Raw genomic sequence first — 19,755 nt, 5'->3', positions numbered from 1 at the left:
AACTTAAGACTAACGCCTTAAAAATATTGAATAGACCAACAATTTTTTCAAAAAATATTATTTACTTACTATTTACAACAGCTACATAACTTTTACAAAAAAAAAGGAAATAAAATTGTTTTTACCAATGCAAACACCAGATTTTAACCATTTTATATCAATGAATATTTTTGTCTTAAGTTATAGTATGTTAGGAATTTATTTCGAAATTAATAATTTGTTTAAAGAAATCATTGAAACATTTTCCTTTTGACGGCCTAATACATAATGCATAAGTATCCTACTTATTTTATTAACAAACTTAATTAAATTAGAAAGCCACATTATTGGTTTTGGTTACCTGGTTTCGAGTAAAATCCGGTTATGGTCCGTTTTTGTAATTGATTTCCCATACTGTCGTTATTTAATAGTTTTCTATGTGACTTCAACTTTTTGGATTGATCAACTGTTTCTTTTAAGAAATTTGAAAATAAATAATTGATAGTTTCATCTTAAAGCAAATTTGCAGGAGAACAATATAGGATGGTCAAGGGTTGCATACAGGATAATATGAATAACTTCAAGGATGATTCTTTAATCAATTTCCATTAAAAAAATTGGAAGGTGGGATGTAAATATACTCGTTTTCGAGCTACAGCCTGAAATTATTTGCTACCTTATGTGACACACCCTGTATAATATTTTTATTTTTTTTCTTCCGAATTTATTATAATATAAACATCAATTACACACAATGTTAAGACATTTTGAGTATTTTTTTTTCAATAAATTAAAATTGATAAAAATTAATAATAATTCGTATACAAGTTATTTAATATAATAAGTATAAAAGAAAATTTTAATTAAAACAAACTGTTGTATAATTGCCGACAGTAAAATTGTAATTCAATGTAAATTCTTTCACGAAAATAAATTATAACAATAATATTTTTTAAAATATTTCAATTTTTCTGTGCACTTAAGCAAGAAATTCAATAAAAATGAAAAACACGAGTAAAATTTAATATTTTAATTGAATGCTTCATCTTATAACTTTATTTTATAATATTTTGCAAAAGAAAAAGGAGAAAAATTAAATTTTATAATTTTTTTTTCCCCGTTTAATTTTAATGATAATTTTTTTTTTTTGGAATTATGCTTTGAAGCAGAAAAATTAAGGTAAAAGAAAATTCTAAAGAATTTTTTTGAAATGTAGAATAAATTGAAAATATGTTTGTTATCTTGTGTTGGATAATGCAACCATAAGAATAAATTAGAAAATATAAAAAGAAAACCCTTGAGGAATTCAAATTTTTAGAAAAATCCTTTTTGATTTAACCTTTAATTTGGAAGATTTTAAAGGGAAAATTATTAAAAATTTTTTAATTTTTATTTTTAGTTTTTCAATGAATCAAGAATAATTTATATAACTGTTCATCTAAATACTTATATTTGTATAACTTATTGCATATAAACTGTTAAATTTGTTCTGATTGTAAGTAATAAACTACACATACTAAAATACTATTTTTGTTTCTTCAATACTAAAAAAAAGTATTGAAGAAACAAAAATAGTATCAAAGATAAATTTTTCTTCTGGTGAACTTCGTAGATCTATATGCGAAAAAAGTAGTAACTGGTAGTAGTCATCATTCACCACGGCTCGGCTTTCGTTTAATTTTATAAAATATTTTTATTACAATACAGTAATTACAGTAATAATACTTTTATCACAAAGGGGAACATACCAAAGTAAAGTTCCCCTTTGTGATAAAAGTGAAATAGAATCTCAAAAAGAATTGGTTTCGAAAAAACAATTTTAATATGGTTTTTTTTATTTACGTGACTGATGTAAGGTGATGTGATGGCATCAATTTATGGATCTCTAGTTAATGGCGGAATTAAACTATTTTTAAAGAGATATCGGTTTGTCGGTTTGTGTATGCACGCGTATATCTCAAGTTCAGCTAAACCCATTTTGATGCAATTTTATATGTTAGTTTGCTTTGGCTATTACACGGATTAATCAACCTTTGGGATATATAAGTTTTCGAGAACTGCAGCTTTTTCGGGGTCAATTTCATATTTTTCGGTATATGAAGAGGAATAATAAACCAATTTCCGTAAAATATAATATTTAAATTCGAGGTGTTTAAAACAAGCTTTTTTAAACTAATAAAGCAAAATTGAAAGATTTTTTTCAAATAATCTTGAAAAATATTTAAGGCTCTGTGTCAAATTTTACGTGAATAAGCGAGTTTGATATTTAGAATAATGGCTGTGTAATAGTAGTATTTGTTATGAATTCTTTTAGTTAAAATAGCCACACCATGCATATCTCTCAGCGATTTAATAATGTGATATACTTACTTTAAAAGTGTATTTTATTATACTCGTATAAGCAAGTAATAATTTTTAATATTGAAATCAATTTCTAAAATTTCTTGAAATATTCATAATATTTTAATGTGCCATTTTAAATTCCATAAAAATTCCAAATTACTTAAATTTAAACAGGTGAACAGACAAAATAAAATGTGGATTAGAAAGCCGCCTTTTTAAAATTTTATGCTAAATTTTTTCATATTTTTCATATTTTTTTTTCTTAATAAATACGGAAAAAAAAGCTTTTAAATATAAAGAGATTATCACCGTAAGGCTTGGAATTTATTGATTTCATTGAACTAAAAATAATGTCGATTTTTTTTTCTTCTTATGTACATACATATGTTTTTTTTTATGTTATAAAAATGATAATGACCCTAAATAAACTTCGCATTTGCATAAAAATACAGAAAAAAATTAAGAAATCAGAAAGTTTTGTTTTTTTTTTTTTAACCCAAACAAAATCAAATTTGAATATTTTTGATATTAACATTAAATGTATGCAAATATGTATAGGTATTAAAGATATTTCTTCAAATATAAAAATTTAGAAGAGTTTGTGTGTATCTGTATGTATTAGGTACGAAAAATTTATAGTACAATTTTGAATAGCGGATATTTTGCCTACTCTTAACCATTTCGCGCTTCATTCGGTTAAGTGAATCCGAATCTATCTTAAATACAATTTTTATAATATTTCGACAAATAAATTTATATTTCGCGTAACATTATGAAAACTGAAGACTAAGTTGTGCAATTAGGAATGCCTTATAAAGTATTTTATATGCACAATAAAAAAATACTCGAAAATCTTTTAAAATTTAGAAGAATAATGCTTTTAATTAAGACAATACGTAAAAATACACATTAGTGCCTTTGCATTAGTGCCCATTTGAGCTCATGTTTTTACTGAAGTAAGAGCTGGTATACGCTCACATTTTAATACTGAATTTTTCCATATAAAAAAAATATACTGAAAATATGTGGAAATTTGGTCCATAGAGGTACGATTGACCCCTATGCACAGATATCTAATAAAATTTTTAATAAACAGTGTGAAGGTTAAAAATATTTAAATTTTTTTCATAACTTTTTTACTTATTTTTTAATACAAAAAAGGCTTACGATATAGTATTAGTTATTGTTATTTTGTTAATTGAAACGAAAAAAAATACAATATGAGCACAAATTGATTCCAGAAATTTTTTAGTAGGGTATTGTAAATGAGAGAGGTTTTAATTTTTTGATAACCTCCCTTGTTAATAATTTTTTGTGCATTCAAAAAGTTCAAATTAAAAAATCGTTTTAATCGTAAAATATTTAAAAGTTATTTTTAAAATTTTTTATTCCATTGAAGAAAGTGCATAGAATTCTAAATGTAACTGTAAGTATAATTAATTTGTTTTAATATTTAATTATATAAATTTCGAGCAAAGGGAAGATAAATAGTTTTTAATAAGTTAAGACGCATTGTAAGGGTACCTACATTATACTTAAGATAATGTTTTCATTAAATAATTAACGATTAAATTTTCTACATTTGAACAAATTGATTAAGACTGTTATCAGATTTTATTGAATATTTTATTAAATTTGACCGGATTTTTAAAATTCAATCAATTGGGTTCTTTTAATGTTGTTTTCATTTTAATTTGATCATAGCTACTTTATTTGCCAATATTTTACCATGTTGAGAATTCATTTATTTTCAATATTTCAAATTGTTCTAAGATTATTTAAAGATTTTTTTAAGTTATTGCCGAGAAATATTTCCGCGGCTACCTTAAGGTAAACATAAGTCCTGGATCCACAAAATCCTGGACCCTCATAAAAACTAACACAAGCTTTTCAGACAATGGTTAAGGCTTCATATATGCATTCGCCAGACTAAACCTTTGAGATCAAGAATAGCTTCAATACTGAAAATTTGTTAAAATTATTTTTAAACTTGAAAATTGTTAAGTTATTGTAGGTATAATCTCATTTGTTATTCTTATAGGCATAGTAACACTAAAATTTTTTACAATACTTCAATTAATTTTTTTTAAACTGATAATTAAATTCTTAATAATTCAATTATTCAATTTAATTATTCTCCACTTCACAAATATGTGATAAAAATGGAAACAAAATAAGGAATAATTGAAAATTAAATTTTCTGCTTTTTTTTATTTTTATGAAAAATTATTTCAAAATAATTATAAATAACAATTTTAAGTAATAATCAATCTTAAGTTGTTAAAAGATAGAAATATCATTTGTATTCAAAAACAGAAATTTATTTAGGGTGAAATCAGAAAAATTTGAAGAACTTTCTTTTAAAATTTTCTTTAAAATTTAAACCAGAGGCATTACGTAGCAAGAATTTGGTGCATTTAAGAATTTTTTGAAATAATTAAATTTTTCGAATAAAATTTTTACATTACAATCTTTAATTTCATTATGAAAATTATATTCAAATATTAAAGAATTTTTGCCATTTTTTCATAAATTTTGAAGGGCTCATATTAATTTTTTGCGTTTTTATTTTTCTGGAACTCTTCTGTACTTGATCCTTTAATGGGTACAATATTCTTCAAAAATTAAATCATATTGTTCATTATTGTATTCATCTTTTTATTTTAGTAGAATAAAATTTTGTTTTTTACTTTAAAATTTAAATTCGAATTACTTTTTGTAAGATGTTTGAAAATTTTATTCTTTTGAATATTTTTTTCAATCATTCAATCTCTAAAATAATATTAAAATGTTAAAAAATTCATTTTCATATTTTGCTTATTCAAAAATTTTGGGTTTTGTAAGAAATTTTTTATTTTAAATGGACTTAATGTTGAAAAAAGTTTTATTTACGTTTTAATCATTTTTATTTAAAAAAGTTGAAATTTTTGGAAATTTTCAGATTAATTTTTTTGAAATTCTCATTGATAATTGATTGAGTGAAAAGAAAGGGGAAATAAAAACAAAATAATGAATTCGAAACCAAAGATGGCTTATAAAGTAGCACATTTTACTTAAAAAATCTAATCATTTTTCATCAGCACTTTCGGCGGATACAAATTTCAAGTGGGCTGAGAAAAATTAAAATTTTATTTCATAGAAATGGTTTCCTTGGCGAAAACGTCCATTTTTGTTTAATATTGAATCTACCTATCCTTAATGGTTAAGACCGTCCGTCCATCTTCGGACGGACAGACCGAAACTAATAATCTTGATTTTTTTCCAATTTTTTGTTGAAAATGAGCAAAAAATTAAATGAGAAACTTTTGTTTTAGGAATTCCAGGCAATTAAATTGTACTTTAAAGTAGTCACTTTTTCTTAATAATCCAATTTGATTAATAAACAGATAAGGCAGTTCTGTATAAAACTCTCAATGGTTTTACATTTATATACCTATGTATAAATATAAATATTATTTCAATATACTTATATAGACAAAATAAATGTATGACCCACATTAATATTATTTAAAATGATAATGAGTTAAACATTTTTTTTTGCAAATTGAAAATGATTCATAAAAAAAATATCAGAATTGTAATTGATATGTTCAAGTATTGTTTACATTTTAACTAAAAGTGTGAAAATTATCTATTAACCAGGTGCTTAAATTTAAATTATTAATTTTTAAAGGTTCAATTATTAATTAACCGATTATAATATCATTTATTATTGATTTCATATTATATTCGATTAATTCATTTCATATAGGTAGATAGTTTCTTTTTTTTGGGGTTTTCGTTAAATCTAAAATTTGGGTACATTTTCATGAAAACATGTTTGTTTATTGAGAATATTTGAGAGTTGTTTCAAAAGTTACAAGAACATATTTTTTAACAATTATTATTTCTGTACCTAAATGAAAGTGGTATAGAGAAATTTATTTATGTATTTATAAAGACACATATATATTTTTATTTCTTGCTCCTGTCTAGTCACATTGTTTGATTACTTGAATTATCCTTTGAAAAGGGTAAATACAGATGATATTTATGAAATTTTTATACGAACGTGTTTGCATACTTTTTTGTTTAGAATTGCGTGAGGGAGTGAACTCACTAGTCGCTATTATATTTCTTGTTTTTTTATTAATATGTTACAATATATTACAATATGTACGCAAATCATGTCTAACCAAGAAAGAAAATTATTTAGTAAATCTGTTTGTTGATTGTCATAGAGATTTCGAAAAATATTCTTATACGACTGTTACAGAGTTGACATACTCAATTCTATATTTTCTTTTTATATTCTAGTTTTCTCCAATACGCACATTACATCTTATTAATCTTTACAATTTATATACGGTATCCTATAATTTTTTAAAAAATAATTCTAAAGTTTTATAATATTTACATTGTTTAAATTTTGATAAAAATTTTATCTAATCTTATCTTTTCTCTATGTAGGTACACACAATATTCACAAAATTCTTTAACTACAGAATATTTATTTTTATATTTTTTTTTTTGAAATTTTGTAGTATGCAAAGAAATTTAGTTCAGTTTGAAAAACAAAAAAAGAAAAATTTTATCTAATTTAAATTGATGAATTTTTAATTAAATTTTCAAAACCAAAATATTCTATAATTGAAAAAAGAATATTTTTAGTATTCAATCATTAATTTATTTTACATTTACCAGATTTATTTAATAAATTTCGTGCATTTATACAAAATTCAATTAAATTATTTTTAAAATTTGTGGTAATACAAAATAAAATTTTAATGTGATGGAAAATAAAAATTGATTTTAATCTAATCAATTTCTTTTCAATTTGCAGGAGACAATATTTTGGCATTAAAATCTGGAAATTTATCAACAGATATTCAATCAGTTCATAAACCAATTGCAAATAATATTAAGAATGAACCCTCAGATGACGTAAGTATAAAATGTGTATACGAGTATATAAATTTGTATTTTTTAATTATGATAAGTGATGTGATGACCAAAAATTAAATACCTATGTATACATACATACATATTTACTACAATTTGGTGCAACCACAATTATATGGTTTGGCATGAAAATATGTAAAACAGAAGAAAAAAAAAGTGAAAAATTTTAAGCATTAAATTTTGGTCGCACTATAAATTTATTTGATAATTAATAAATCATACTTTTCTGGTGTGCTTTTGTGATAAAATTTTAATTGATAGATGTTTTAATAATAAAATAAATATAGGCTCACACATATCCATGTGTACATATTAAGACAATATATTGTATATTTTAAATGTTATTTATTAATAGTATCGTTTATATATTTAAAATTATTAATGATTGTGGCAACTGTTCTGTTATTTGCTTTATTTAATTGGATAGGCTCATTGGATAATATTTATGAAATTCGAAATAATGAAATCCAATATTGCACAGATATTAAAATTTTGGAAAATTTTAATATAAATCCATTGTAATTGTGTTCAAAAATATTTGTTAGGTGTAGGATTTTCAATTATATTCACAAATTGTCATTTTAAAACCAAGGATTAATCCGTTGTCTACCATAAACCTTTAAAAAATAGTTTAAAATACAAAAGAATAATTTATATTATGATAAAATAATTTACATTCAATGTTTTAAATTCTCTGAATTGAAATTTAATTAGACGTAATTTTCACTTGAGAAATAGAAGAGAAGTAAAGCGCTTCTCCTAAGAAACGCTTTTAAGAGAAATACTTAAGAGAAAGAAGAAGATTTATCATTCAAACTATTCGTATACAGTCGTACTAAATATAAGAGTTTCTAATATAAATACTGCTATAATAAGAAAATATATAAAAATTCTTTTAATAGCTGCTATTAGTGAAATTACGCGGGCTAAATATTTAACCAAATCCACAAAATTAATTGTTCTTAGACAAAAGCATATAAACTATATATAAATTCAAACTTTATTAAATTATAATAATATTGCCTTTTAATTTATTTTCCTTGATTATAGTTCAGAACCTTAAATTTACCAGTATATAATTTTATTTTAACATATCGAAATTTTAGTATTTATTCGCTGCTATATAAATTTTGGGTTTAGGTACGAGATTTAACTTGTCGCCGATTATCTATACATTTTCTAGGTATTTTAAATAAAAATCCATTGCTGGAGGTTATTGATTTATTTTACTTTAATAAGAAAGTTCACAATATTAAAATAATTTCATTAATTTATAAATTATTGAACGATTTTGATCTTAATTAATTTTTTTATATAAATTCTATAATTAAATATTTTTAATTTTTTGTGTACCTTATAAAATCATTTTCATATTATAGGTAAAAGTAAATAATAATTTAATAGCCTTACGGCGATTGGTTCTAATATAATATATGAAAAAGGACAATGATGCGTGTAATCAATTTATTATAAGAATAAAATTAACAACAAAAAAAAAACAGAATTTCATGTAAATGCTTGGAAAAATCTTGATAATTAATTGTTTCTGTATTAAAGAATGTTCTTTCAATTCAATAAGCATTGATTCCTAAATATGTATGTATATGGTGAGGCAAATTAATAGTAATGGTGGTAAATGTAGCCTTGATCAGATTTTTCCTTAGTTCATTTTTTTCTCATTTATTTCATTTTTACAATTTTATTTAGATTTACTCGTAGATACTTTAATTAGATTATTTGTCTAGACAAGAGAATTCTTTTTTAGGAATAAAAATAAAGTAATGGAATCTTTATCTTTTTAGAAAATGACAATTGTTTTGAATATATACATATATATATATATACACATCTTAATTCATACATAATATTTAATGTTGTAACAATAGGTTTAACATGCCTTTAACCTTATTATTTATGGTTCATTCTATAGTTGACATTTTTTTTTATTTAAGTACATTAATTTTTTTTATGTACTAAAAGATTAAAAAATGCCATTTGTAAAAAGAATTTTAAATAAAATTTTTATTTTAAAAAATATTTATGCTTTAAGTTTAAATTGTAAATTGCCTCTTTAATTCTCTAATAAGTAAAAATTTTGAAATATAAGAAAATTAAGAATTGCGAAAATTCCTTGAATAGTTTCGGTAACAACCAGAACTCAAATATTAAATTTCAAGAAATTTCATCAGTTTGTTATGCAGATATAGTACAAAATTTTAAGTAGGCTCTTGGTTCGGTTTCCGAGCCCTGATCTTTCCAAAAAGAAATATAGGTTCAGTGTTTTAAAATCTCGAATTTAAATTTCTAATTTCAAGGAAATTTGTTGATAATTTCTTCTTAAGCGCTCACATACAAAATTTCATCAAAATCGGTTCAGCCGAACTTTAGATACCTGTATGTACATATAGGCAGACAAACTGACAGAACGACATCACTTCAAAAATGGTTTATTTACCATTCCCTATTATGACTAAGTTCGTTTCCATATATAAATGTTTGGTCGTTGTTGCTGGAAGTTTCTGTTCTAACATAGCGCATTTCTTCAATTGTTTTTTGAATGAGATACTTGTTCAATTAGTTCTACAACTTGTACAAAGAACTTAATCCCTAAGATCATCACAGTTACTTTGATTGTTTCTATATCGGAGTGACTTTGTACGAGGGATTACTGTATTAAAAATATGTATATACTGCAATATAATAAAGATTTTACATTCTAATAAACAAATATACATATATTACTATTTTAATCTCTAGAATTTATTAAATACATACATATTATTTATATAGAAATTTGCCGCCATTAGCATATTTTTTTATTATATCGATTTATATTAATTTATTTACTGTTTCGAATATCGTAACGAAATGTAATAATTATTGTAATTTATTATAATTTCATGTTGTCTATGTTTTTTTTTTTATTTTGCTACACAAACATCTTGCGAATTTTTTCAAGATATACTCATTTCTTTAGTATTTTAGTTCAAGGACGTAGCAGGAAACAATATACTATTTTTATTTTTTGTACATTAATATTAATATATTCTTAATTTATTGATAACCTATCGAATGTTTATATATAGAGTGTTTCATTATTATGTACGTGTTTTATAATTCGGCATTTAAAGTATGGGTAAAAATTTTTAATTGAAACTAGGTGTCAAATTTTATCTGTTTGTATTTCAATATACAGAAATTTCAAAAATTATCCTATTTTGTAATTAATTTATTTTTGGAAAGGCACGCGTTCCAACTCAAAAAGAAACTAAGATAACGAAAATTAAATTTTCTTTGTCCTTTCAACAAACATTTGACTATTATTTTACCTCCAACTTAAGCTCCAAAACCATAAAATACTATCTTTTACGCTCCAGGAGATAAAACAAAGAAAAACTATTTGAATGACAAGATTTTGAACACAATTATTGCGAATTTTGTTTAATATTAATTGATTTAATACTAATTTGATATAGAAACTCTTAGAAATTTTCTTAAAATTTTATTGTTCCGGATTTACCAATTTTTTGCCATTATCACCCTATTGAATCACCCTGATCTGAAATAAGTTAGTTTAGTAAATTCGGAATTTAATTTGAAAAATAAATTTTATGTATTTTTAGTAAATTTATTTTCGAATAATATCAATTTTATGAACTCAAATCAATAATAATTTTTATTATTTTTATATTGAGTTTTACGTATAATTGTATATTGAATTGAAGGATGATAAAAATATAAGAAATTATAGAAATTGCCATTCAATCATGTATAGAGTGAAACACAAAAAAAAAAAAATGATTTTCTTTATAATTTGATTTAATAAAAGAGCAATTTATTAAAATTGCTTTACCGTTCAATGAAGTGAAAAATATTTCTTATTGTACTCATAAGATAGCATTGCGTTCTAATTAAGTTCACAACATTAATAAAATAAAAATTATTGCTCAAAAGATTTTAAAGTAATTTAGAATTGAAAATTTTTTAAAGAAAATACTTAAATCTTCTGTTCAAATAATTATTGTTTTCGTAGCACTTGTTGTTCAAGTTTGTTGCGGTAGGTCATTAAAAACGAGTTTAATTAGCTATGTCACGGTTACTATTTCATAATAGGGCTCTATTCCATTAAATATTTCTTACTTTAGAATTTTTTTAAAAAATTGAAAAAAAAGTGCTTATTAGTTTCACTCTGTCCGTTCGGCTATGTGGTCTTCCGTCTGTCCGTGTTTTCTTTTACAAAACTTCTACACCTCTGACGATAAAAAGCTGAAATTTCATACGTACATAGATCTTTGCTATAGCAAAATATAGCAAGAAATCTATAGAAATTAGATAAACATTTTCTTCCGTAGAAGACCTTCCCCCTTCTAAAAGTTATATAAAAAGTTCTAGGAGTCTGAAATTTTACCAGCTTTTAGACACTAATATTTATTTCGTTACAAATTTTTTCCTTAATGTATGCAATTTTTGAAATACATTCGTATATGAATGAAAGTAATTTTAATAATGTGGATTGTTTTTTAAAACAGTGTTTTCATTTGCTAAAGGTAAAAATGCTACAGTACCAACCATTGGTTTGATTCAACTTAATTATTAATCAATTAATTTATTTGCAAAGATTACGAATATCAATTTTTGACTTTTTTTTTGTATGAGCCGATTAATTTTTGCCAAATTCTAAGGAAAGCGTTGTGTATTTTAGAGTGAATTTATTTTCATAAAATCATTACATTGGAAATATTCGTAATTATTTGTAATATACGTAATTTTTTTCAAGGTAGTCCTACAAGTTCTCAAGTGTTTCTTTTTAACAAAATTTTTCTAACTGCTCCTTTAGGTCGAAAAAATGTCAAATTCAGTTTTATTCTGTTAATTTGATTTCTGTTTTTTTATTTCTGTTAATTTTTGTGAATGCCGGCACAAAAAAATTTATAAATATTTTTTCTTTCTCTTTTAGATTCTTTTACGTTTTATGGAAAGTTTAACATCATTTCAACAATATCCGGTTGTAAATGATAATGAATGTCAAGATTATCATGAGTATCTATCAAAATACAATACAAATGATTCAATATTAAAGGACGATAATCAAATTGATTTTGAAATAGTACGGAATAATACAAGAGAAACTGAAATTGAAAATCGAATAAATAATAAAAATTTTATTAATAATAATATTAGTATTAATGATAAAAATAACAATAATAATGATATATATAATTCAAATACATATATAAATTCAAATATTGAATATATTGATAATAATTGGAATAAGGCACTTCAATTGGATAATCAGCAGTCTTTGTATAGAGATGATAGTTTAAGTTCAAAAGAAAATCCTAGTGATATTATAGATTTTGTTTTGGTACAAAATAATATGGGATCAAATGTTTCCCGTAATTCTTCAAAAAATCAACAAACTGAAACATCAAATCGCCCAAGACGAAGAACACATTCATCAGGTAAATTTTAAAGAAAAAAAAAAAAAATTTTTTTTTTGTTGTGTTGGTTGCTTTAAACTACTTATTTTTGCTTTAAATGTTAAAATATTTTTTTTTTTTGGGTTATTCAGGTGGAAGATTGTTAAGTATACTAACAAGTTTTAGTAAATATTATTTTTTTTTAATTAAAATTTTAGTATTAATGTGGTAGAAATTACTCTTTAGTTACAATTTTATTTACTGAGTTTTCAGTCAGAAATTTATTGAAATTATTATTAATTACAGTCGAACTTCTTCTAATCGAAAAGTTTAAAATAATTTTACTTAATTTTTATGGCTTGAAAAATAATTTAATTTGTCTTTTCGATTAAGAGAAGCTCCACTTTGAATATAATTTTTTTATTCCATATATTTTGAGCATTGTGACGGTAAAATATTTTTGCTATAATAATTGTTATTGAAAAGCATATAATCTTTTATAGCTCAGGTATTTTCAAATGAATACGAAATTTTATACATGATATAAAAGCAAGATGATTTTGTAAGAAGAGAATAAACAAAACTTATTTACACCCCACTCAATTTACCCCACTCCACTCAATTTCTTAAAAAATTAAGATTTATAGCTTCTATATAGAAAAAATATTGAGTATGTTATACCTTCGAAATTGAAATATTTTTAAATTATTTTTAAAGGAGTAATGATGAAGGTGGTACGTTTCACCTAGAGAGATTGCATTTTCAGTACTAATAAAGGACCATAATTGATTTATTCAATGTTCTTTTATACATAGATAATATTAGGCATAATTCGACTAAATATATCTAAATTCGACTATTTTATATATATATCTAAAATATGTGACAAATTTCAATTTTTTTTTTAATTTTCGGGGGTTCTAAAAACACACGTACTAAATACGGACAAGAAAAAAAACATAATAAAACAATTTTTTATTAAAAAATATTTTTAAAATGAAAAATATTCAATTTCATAGTAATTTTTAAAGGACATATGATCCTTTAAGATTATAACACTATAAAAAGTAATTTAAAGGAATAAAAAGACAAAAAAAGAGGGCCCACAAGAAAAAAAAACAAAATTTTGGAAAAACTTATATTTTCCACCAACCTTTGTTTCATTTTTTTAAAACCGTACGAACGTATGTTCGAAGGGTATACTAAATTTGCCTTACCGTTTGTAACGCTAAAAAATAATGGTGTGAGATATAGACTCAAGTGTATGTTTTTGATTAGCGTCGAATTCTGAGTCGATTTTGCTTTGTCTGTCCGTTCGTTCGTCCATCCGTCCCAACGATAACTCAAAAACTAATTCAGATCCCTTAATTCATAAATGGTTCATTATAGTAAGTGCCAGAATCCTATTTAAATTGGATATAATCGGGGTACTGATTCGGGTAGCTGCCGTACAACTATAAAATTTATTTGACCATATCTTAGAAGCTATAAAAGTTATAGTACTGGAATTTTGCACAAGCAAATATGTTAGTAGAGCCAATGTGTTTGATAAAATTCGTTGAAATTGCTTGGCTCTTTCCGGTAGCTGACATACAACTTCAATAGTAGTTTGACGATATCTTAGAAAATAATGAAAACACATTACTGAAACTTTTGCATAAATTAATAAGGTAACTTAAAGTTATAATCTGTCCCATAGTCAGCTTTGACATATTTGTTTGCACATAGGATAGCAAATTTGTACGGGTATCACAGAGTTGACACGGTCAAATCTATTTTTTCTCGTTTTTTTTTTCATTTTTATAAAATTTTTGGTTTTTGTTCTTTAAATGAAATTTTTTACGGGAAATAGACCACATCATATTGCTAAAAAGTCACAACTAATTTTTTTTTTCTAAAAATGGTATGAGAATTGACACAGCCAGAAAAAAAATAAAAAACAATTTCTAACAACCTCTTTTAACAACTGCTGCAAAATTAAGATAAAAATTTTCACAAAAAGAAAAAATATAAAAAAAATCCACACAGGATGTGCCATAATTCATCAAAAATATTTTTGATTTCCTCATGTATCTAGAAAATGTAATGTGATGATATTTGTAGGTTAAATTTAGAATTTTTCTTCATTATATAACGCAAGGAATAAAAATAAAAAAAACAACAAAAGACGAAATTTTATTAAAAAGAATCCTGTATGAACATTTTCTATGTTCTCTATGTTCTCCCAAAATCTGACATTTATTTCATTTTAAAAACAACAACAACACAAAATATATAGAAGAACGAAGAAAATGAGAAACGAGAAAACTTAAATTATTATTTATGATCGGAGAAAATTTAAAAAATAAAAAAAAAACAAAAACAAAATTTTTTGTCCTTTAAGGATTTACACATTTTACGTTTTTGGAAAAATGAAAAAATGGAAGAAGAGAAAACATAGTATATCATTTTTAAGCTATCAAAAGTAATTTTATGTACTTGATTATGAGTTGTGTATATATATTAAAGTAAATGTAAAATGTTGGAAAGCATTACTTTGTTGAATTTTTTAAAAAGTACTTTAAAAGATTACAAGAGTAATTTTTTTTTCTCTTTGTTTTCTTTACAAATGATTGTTTTGTATGCTTATTAGAATGCTATAAAAGAGCTCCATTTATTACATAATATATATATACAAAAATTATTATGCTCATTTTCAATTTATTACATAATATGCATATTACATTATTGATTTAGATAAAAATGTATAAGAGTAACACTCAAAATGATATTGTGAAAAATTTTTCTGAGTGTAAAAGAATTAATTTCAACTCACTAACGTATATTTCACTTATTTCAATTCAATACAACCAACAATGGTTTGATTTCTAACATCTCTTTCTAAGTAGATTATTGAATTTGCTTGCGATTTTTGGGCTAGACTGAAATTGCACTCGTTTTCATTATTCAACATTAAATATAATAGCAATTTGATAGAACCATAAATTGCAATGATGTCGGTAAATGTGTTATTAATTTTAGGAGTACTAAAAAACGAAATTTATTTTAAAAATTTCAATTTTGAAATATTATAAATTTCTAATATTTATTAATCACTAAATTGCAATTATATAACATTCCACTTGATTATTATAGATACACATTACTTAATTCTATAAAATAAAGTAGTTTATATTCATGTATATAAATACAATTAAAAAATATAACAATTAATTATGAATTTGATTTATAATTGAATTTCAAAAATAAAACTTAATTAGAAATAATAAATTTTCTTTTCAACATAAGGTTATGACATTTGATCGAAGAATACTATTATTATTCATCAAGTTCTGGTTTGACTTCACTCAAAATTATAATGTTAATATTAAACTAGTGAGATGCAAGGAAAAAATAAATTAAAAAATAAATTATTCTACATAATTATATTAGTAATAGCACAGCTGTAGTGGACAATCAGATTAATTTTATTAAACTTTTTTCAAATATGGTTTCCTCAAGTCTAATCGGTTGTTCTTTAATATTAGTAATGATAAAATGTTAATAAAATTAAATTTCTTTTATGATATTTTATTGTTGTACATTTTTAAATTTATTTAGGGAATATTGTGGGTTTTTTTTTGTAAATTTAAAAAAAATAATTAATATTTTTCTGATGGCTTGCAATTTATTTGAGTGTAGAAAATTTTTTGAAAGCATATTGAAAAATAAAAAGAGAATACAAAATCCAAAACTATAAATACAATTTTTTTTCAGGTTTTGTAAGAAGATTTATTGACTTCTAGCTGTAGTATGAGAGATAAATAATATATATACTTTATTATACTTTAAAATTTCTTGCAATACATCGAAATTTATTAAAATTAAAAAATTTAATTTAAATTATAGCATATTCTTAGAAAGGAAAAGAGGGAATACGAATGGTATAATCAAGGAATGGGAGACTTACTAGTTTAAAGAGATTCTTCTTCAGTAGCATCTCTACAATTCAGGGCGTTCTCTATATAGTTACCTTTAGACTTTTAATTTATACTACTTTCCTTTTATACTATTCACATCTTTTCATTCATCTTTTTATACTATTTACATACAACATATGAAATTCGTTATATAAACAAATAAACTTTCCCTTGACGATATTTTACGATGTCTTTGTAGTGCTGATTTATCAAGAAATAGTATAGTATTCAAGTATATTGTAATCTTTAATATTGAAGTAATTACTTCCTAGGCGTCAAATGTTGTTGACCTGTAACTTTATTAGTATAAGAATTCAATTTCACGAAGCTCCATTGAGGGCAATTGTAAAGCCTGTTTTCAAAAATTAAGTTATTATCGAACATTATTGTTGATTTTCAATTGATGATGGTTTGCCATAGTAAACGAATCATAATTATCAGAAAGTGGGGACAGTATGGCAGCTCTTTTTAGTTTAGCACGCACAGTTAACCCTTCTGCCAAAGCAGAATAAGAAAAGCACTCCACATTTGCATACCTTTTGTTAAAGAAGAATATTGTTGAATCTGCAATGTATTTCTTTATAAATACTTTTTTTTTTTAAATTTTATCTTTTAGTTCATCTCTATTAATTTTTAACAGAATACGTGAACAAATTGTACAACTTCAAAGTAGAAAATTTTTCTTTGATCTGAATGTAAAATTTGTAAAATTATAAAAATTTCTTAACTTTTGAGTATAAAATTTATTCCATTTACATTTTCATAAGAAATTGTATTATAGTTAAAATGTAAAATTTTATGCACGTACAATATAATATAACTCTTATATACATATTATATGTAGTTATAGAAGTTAATATTTTTGAATATTATTCAATTTTGACATTAGAACAACAAAAAATTTTTCAAAAAAACAAAGCATGACCTTAAACTAAGTGTAATATAAAATATATTTTTTCCGAAAACGTAATTCCTTTAGGCGATATACATAGTCACAAATACAACAATCGAAATCATAAAAATTTCCTTGATTTGACATCAACAACAACAACAACAACACCATCGGATATTAAAGAAAAATTGAACACATTACCAACATCCGGTAATGGGCAAAATCCTATTTTAAATCTTAATAATGCTTTTTTTAATGCTACTACAACAAATGGTACTGGAATCGGTGATAGTAATCAAACAATTAATAATTGTACAACTGATGGCCGAAACGATTTATTAAGTCAAAATCATGAAAATAAAAAGGATAAAATATTAAATCAATATTTTAATCGTTATAATGTTCATAAACAACATCATAAAGTTTATGGTTTTAATAGATCTGTTACACCATCATTATTAATAAATGATACAACAACAACAACGACAACTTCAACAACATCAACATCAATAGGTGGGGTATGCTCAGCAATAATACCAACGGCAACATCGAATGTCACATATGAAGATCGTAATAAATTTCGCGGAAGCCTACCAAATCATTTAGATTTTGATACTTTTGTTAACCATAATGATGATATAATCTTACAACAGTATCGATATCATCAAAAATTACTTGTTAAACAACAACAACAACAACAGCAACAACAGCAACAACGACAACAACAACAACACCAGCAACAGCAACAACAGTCAACTATAACTACTGGAGGTGTTGTAATAAATTGTACGTGCTTTTTCTCTTTTCTTTATATACATACTACATACATATTACATGCATAATATATTTTTATTCGTTTTATTTTTCTGTTGTATACTTAACAGTTCACGGATATTTTTGCAAGTTGTTTATTAGAATATTATTTACTGTCATAATTATATTGTATATATGTTATATTTTATTACAAAGTGTACAGAGTGGTCCGTGATTTAATGTAATTAGGTGAAGTAGAAGAAACATCTATGTTCAGAGTTCTCGCAATAGGTATTTGCAGTTCAGTGCTTTGCATCTGCAATATAACAGGCTTCATTTTTAATAGTGTTTCAAAATAGGAAATTTTGTACACATTTTATGCAAAAAAAAAATCTGATGTGATCAGCACATAACCGACCGCAATGTTTATTGTTTATTAGTAAAAGTATTCCTGAAGATCATAAAAATGCGTTTTAAACACTTCTTTACAATTTTAAGGGCACTAAGCTTTTAGTTAACATAAATAGAAAAATGTTAATTGGCTCTTAGTACAATTTCATTTTGTACCGTCAGAATACGAAAAGTTCGTTAGTAACTTCTGCTAACAAACCAAAACTCAAATATTAAATTTCAAGAACTTCCATCAATTCTTCCGGTGGATATGGTAAAAAATGTAAAATCGGCCCCCAGATAAGTTTCCGACCCTTGATCTTTTCAAAAAAATTACAAATTTATTGTTTTAATACGTATATTAAATTTCTATGAAATCGGTTGATTGTCTCTTTATATACGCAAAAATGTATATTTGGCCCGTAGTAAACGTCCAGTTGCTGATACCTGATTTCTTCCAAAAGTTAAGAGGTTTCGCTCGAATGAAGCTTATATATGGAATTTCAAGTAAATCTGTTTAATATTTTCTTCAAAATATTCAAAAGATATATCAAAAGGTCCAGTTCCCGATGCCTGATACGAGTATATTCCAAAAGATGATCAATTCGTGCCACAGTCGAGATAAACTTACATATAAAATTTCATCAAAATCGGTTCAGCCGAACTTGAGATACAGGTGTGCACACACAGACAGACAGACCGACAGATCGACAGGTTGCTAAAAATAGTTTATTTACACTTCCTTATCATGGAGATGTGCGTTCTCACCGAAAACTAGATATGCAAAATTTGTTGCCTTCACATAACCTACCTATTGTTTACACAATACGGTCGGTAATAACGTGCTAAGGCGTAATTGATATCATATATTTTTAAAGCAACTGCGAAGATAGCGCTAAAACTTCGATATATTAAAATAAATTATTTAAATTTCTAGATCTGATCTCGATTTTGGGACTTTAATTTTTGTTCTTTTATTTTATATTTATTTTATTTAAATTTTCATAAAATAAATATTTGCGTGAATTTTTTATACAGCCATAATATTTACATAAATTTTCAAGCAATTTCGGAAAAT

The 19,755-nt window shown here is 24.1% G+C and overlaps 1 protein-coding gene across 5 annotated transcripts in view; it reads left to right on the top strand.

Moving 5' to 3' along the window:
* Nucleotides 1–19,755, top strand: part of LOC129609913 (uncharacterized protein DDB_G0283357-like) — a 128,057-nt gene that overhangs the window by 48,541 nt on the left and 59,761 nt on the right. For 3 of the 5 annotated variants that reach the window (XM_055522185.1, XM_055522187.1, XM_055522184.1), the window contains exons 2-4: nt 7,145–7,245; nt 12,221–12,725; nt 17,622–18,320. In XM_055522185.1, the coding sequence (XP_055378160.1) occupies nt 12,236–12,725; nt 17,622–18,320 (1,189 nt within the window). In that variant the 5' untranslated portion in view covers nt 7,145–7,245; nt 12,221–12,235. Of the gene's footprint in view, nt 1–7,046; nt 7,068–7,144; nt 7,246–12,220; nt 12,726–17,621; nt 18,321–19,755 lie in introns of those variants that run through there. The other 2 variants (XM_055522186.1, XM_055522188.1) reach the window with 2 other exon arrangements.

This window comes from Condylostylus longicornis, unplaced genomic scaffold (assembly GCF_029603195.1).
Source record: "Condylostylus longicornis isolate FDR11 unplaced genomic scaffold, ASM2960319v2 ptg000040l, whole genome shotgun sequence".
Classification (NCBI taxonomy): Eukaryota; Metazoa; Arthropoda; class Insecta; order Diptera; family Dolichopodidae; genus Condylostylus; species Condylostylus longicornis.
This window is presented reverse-complemented; position numbering and strand designations above follow the sequence as displayed.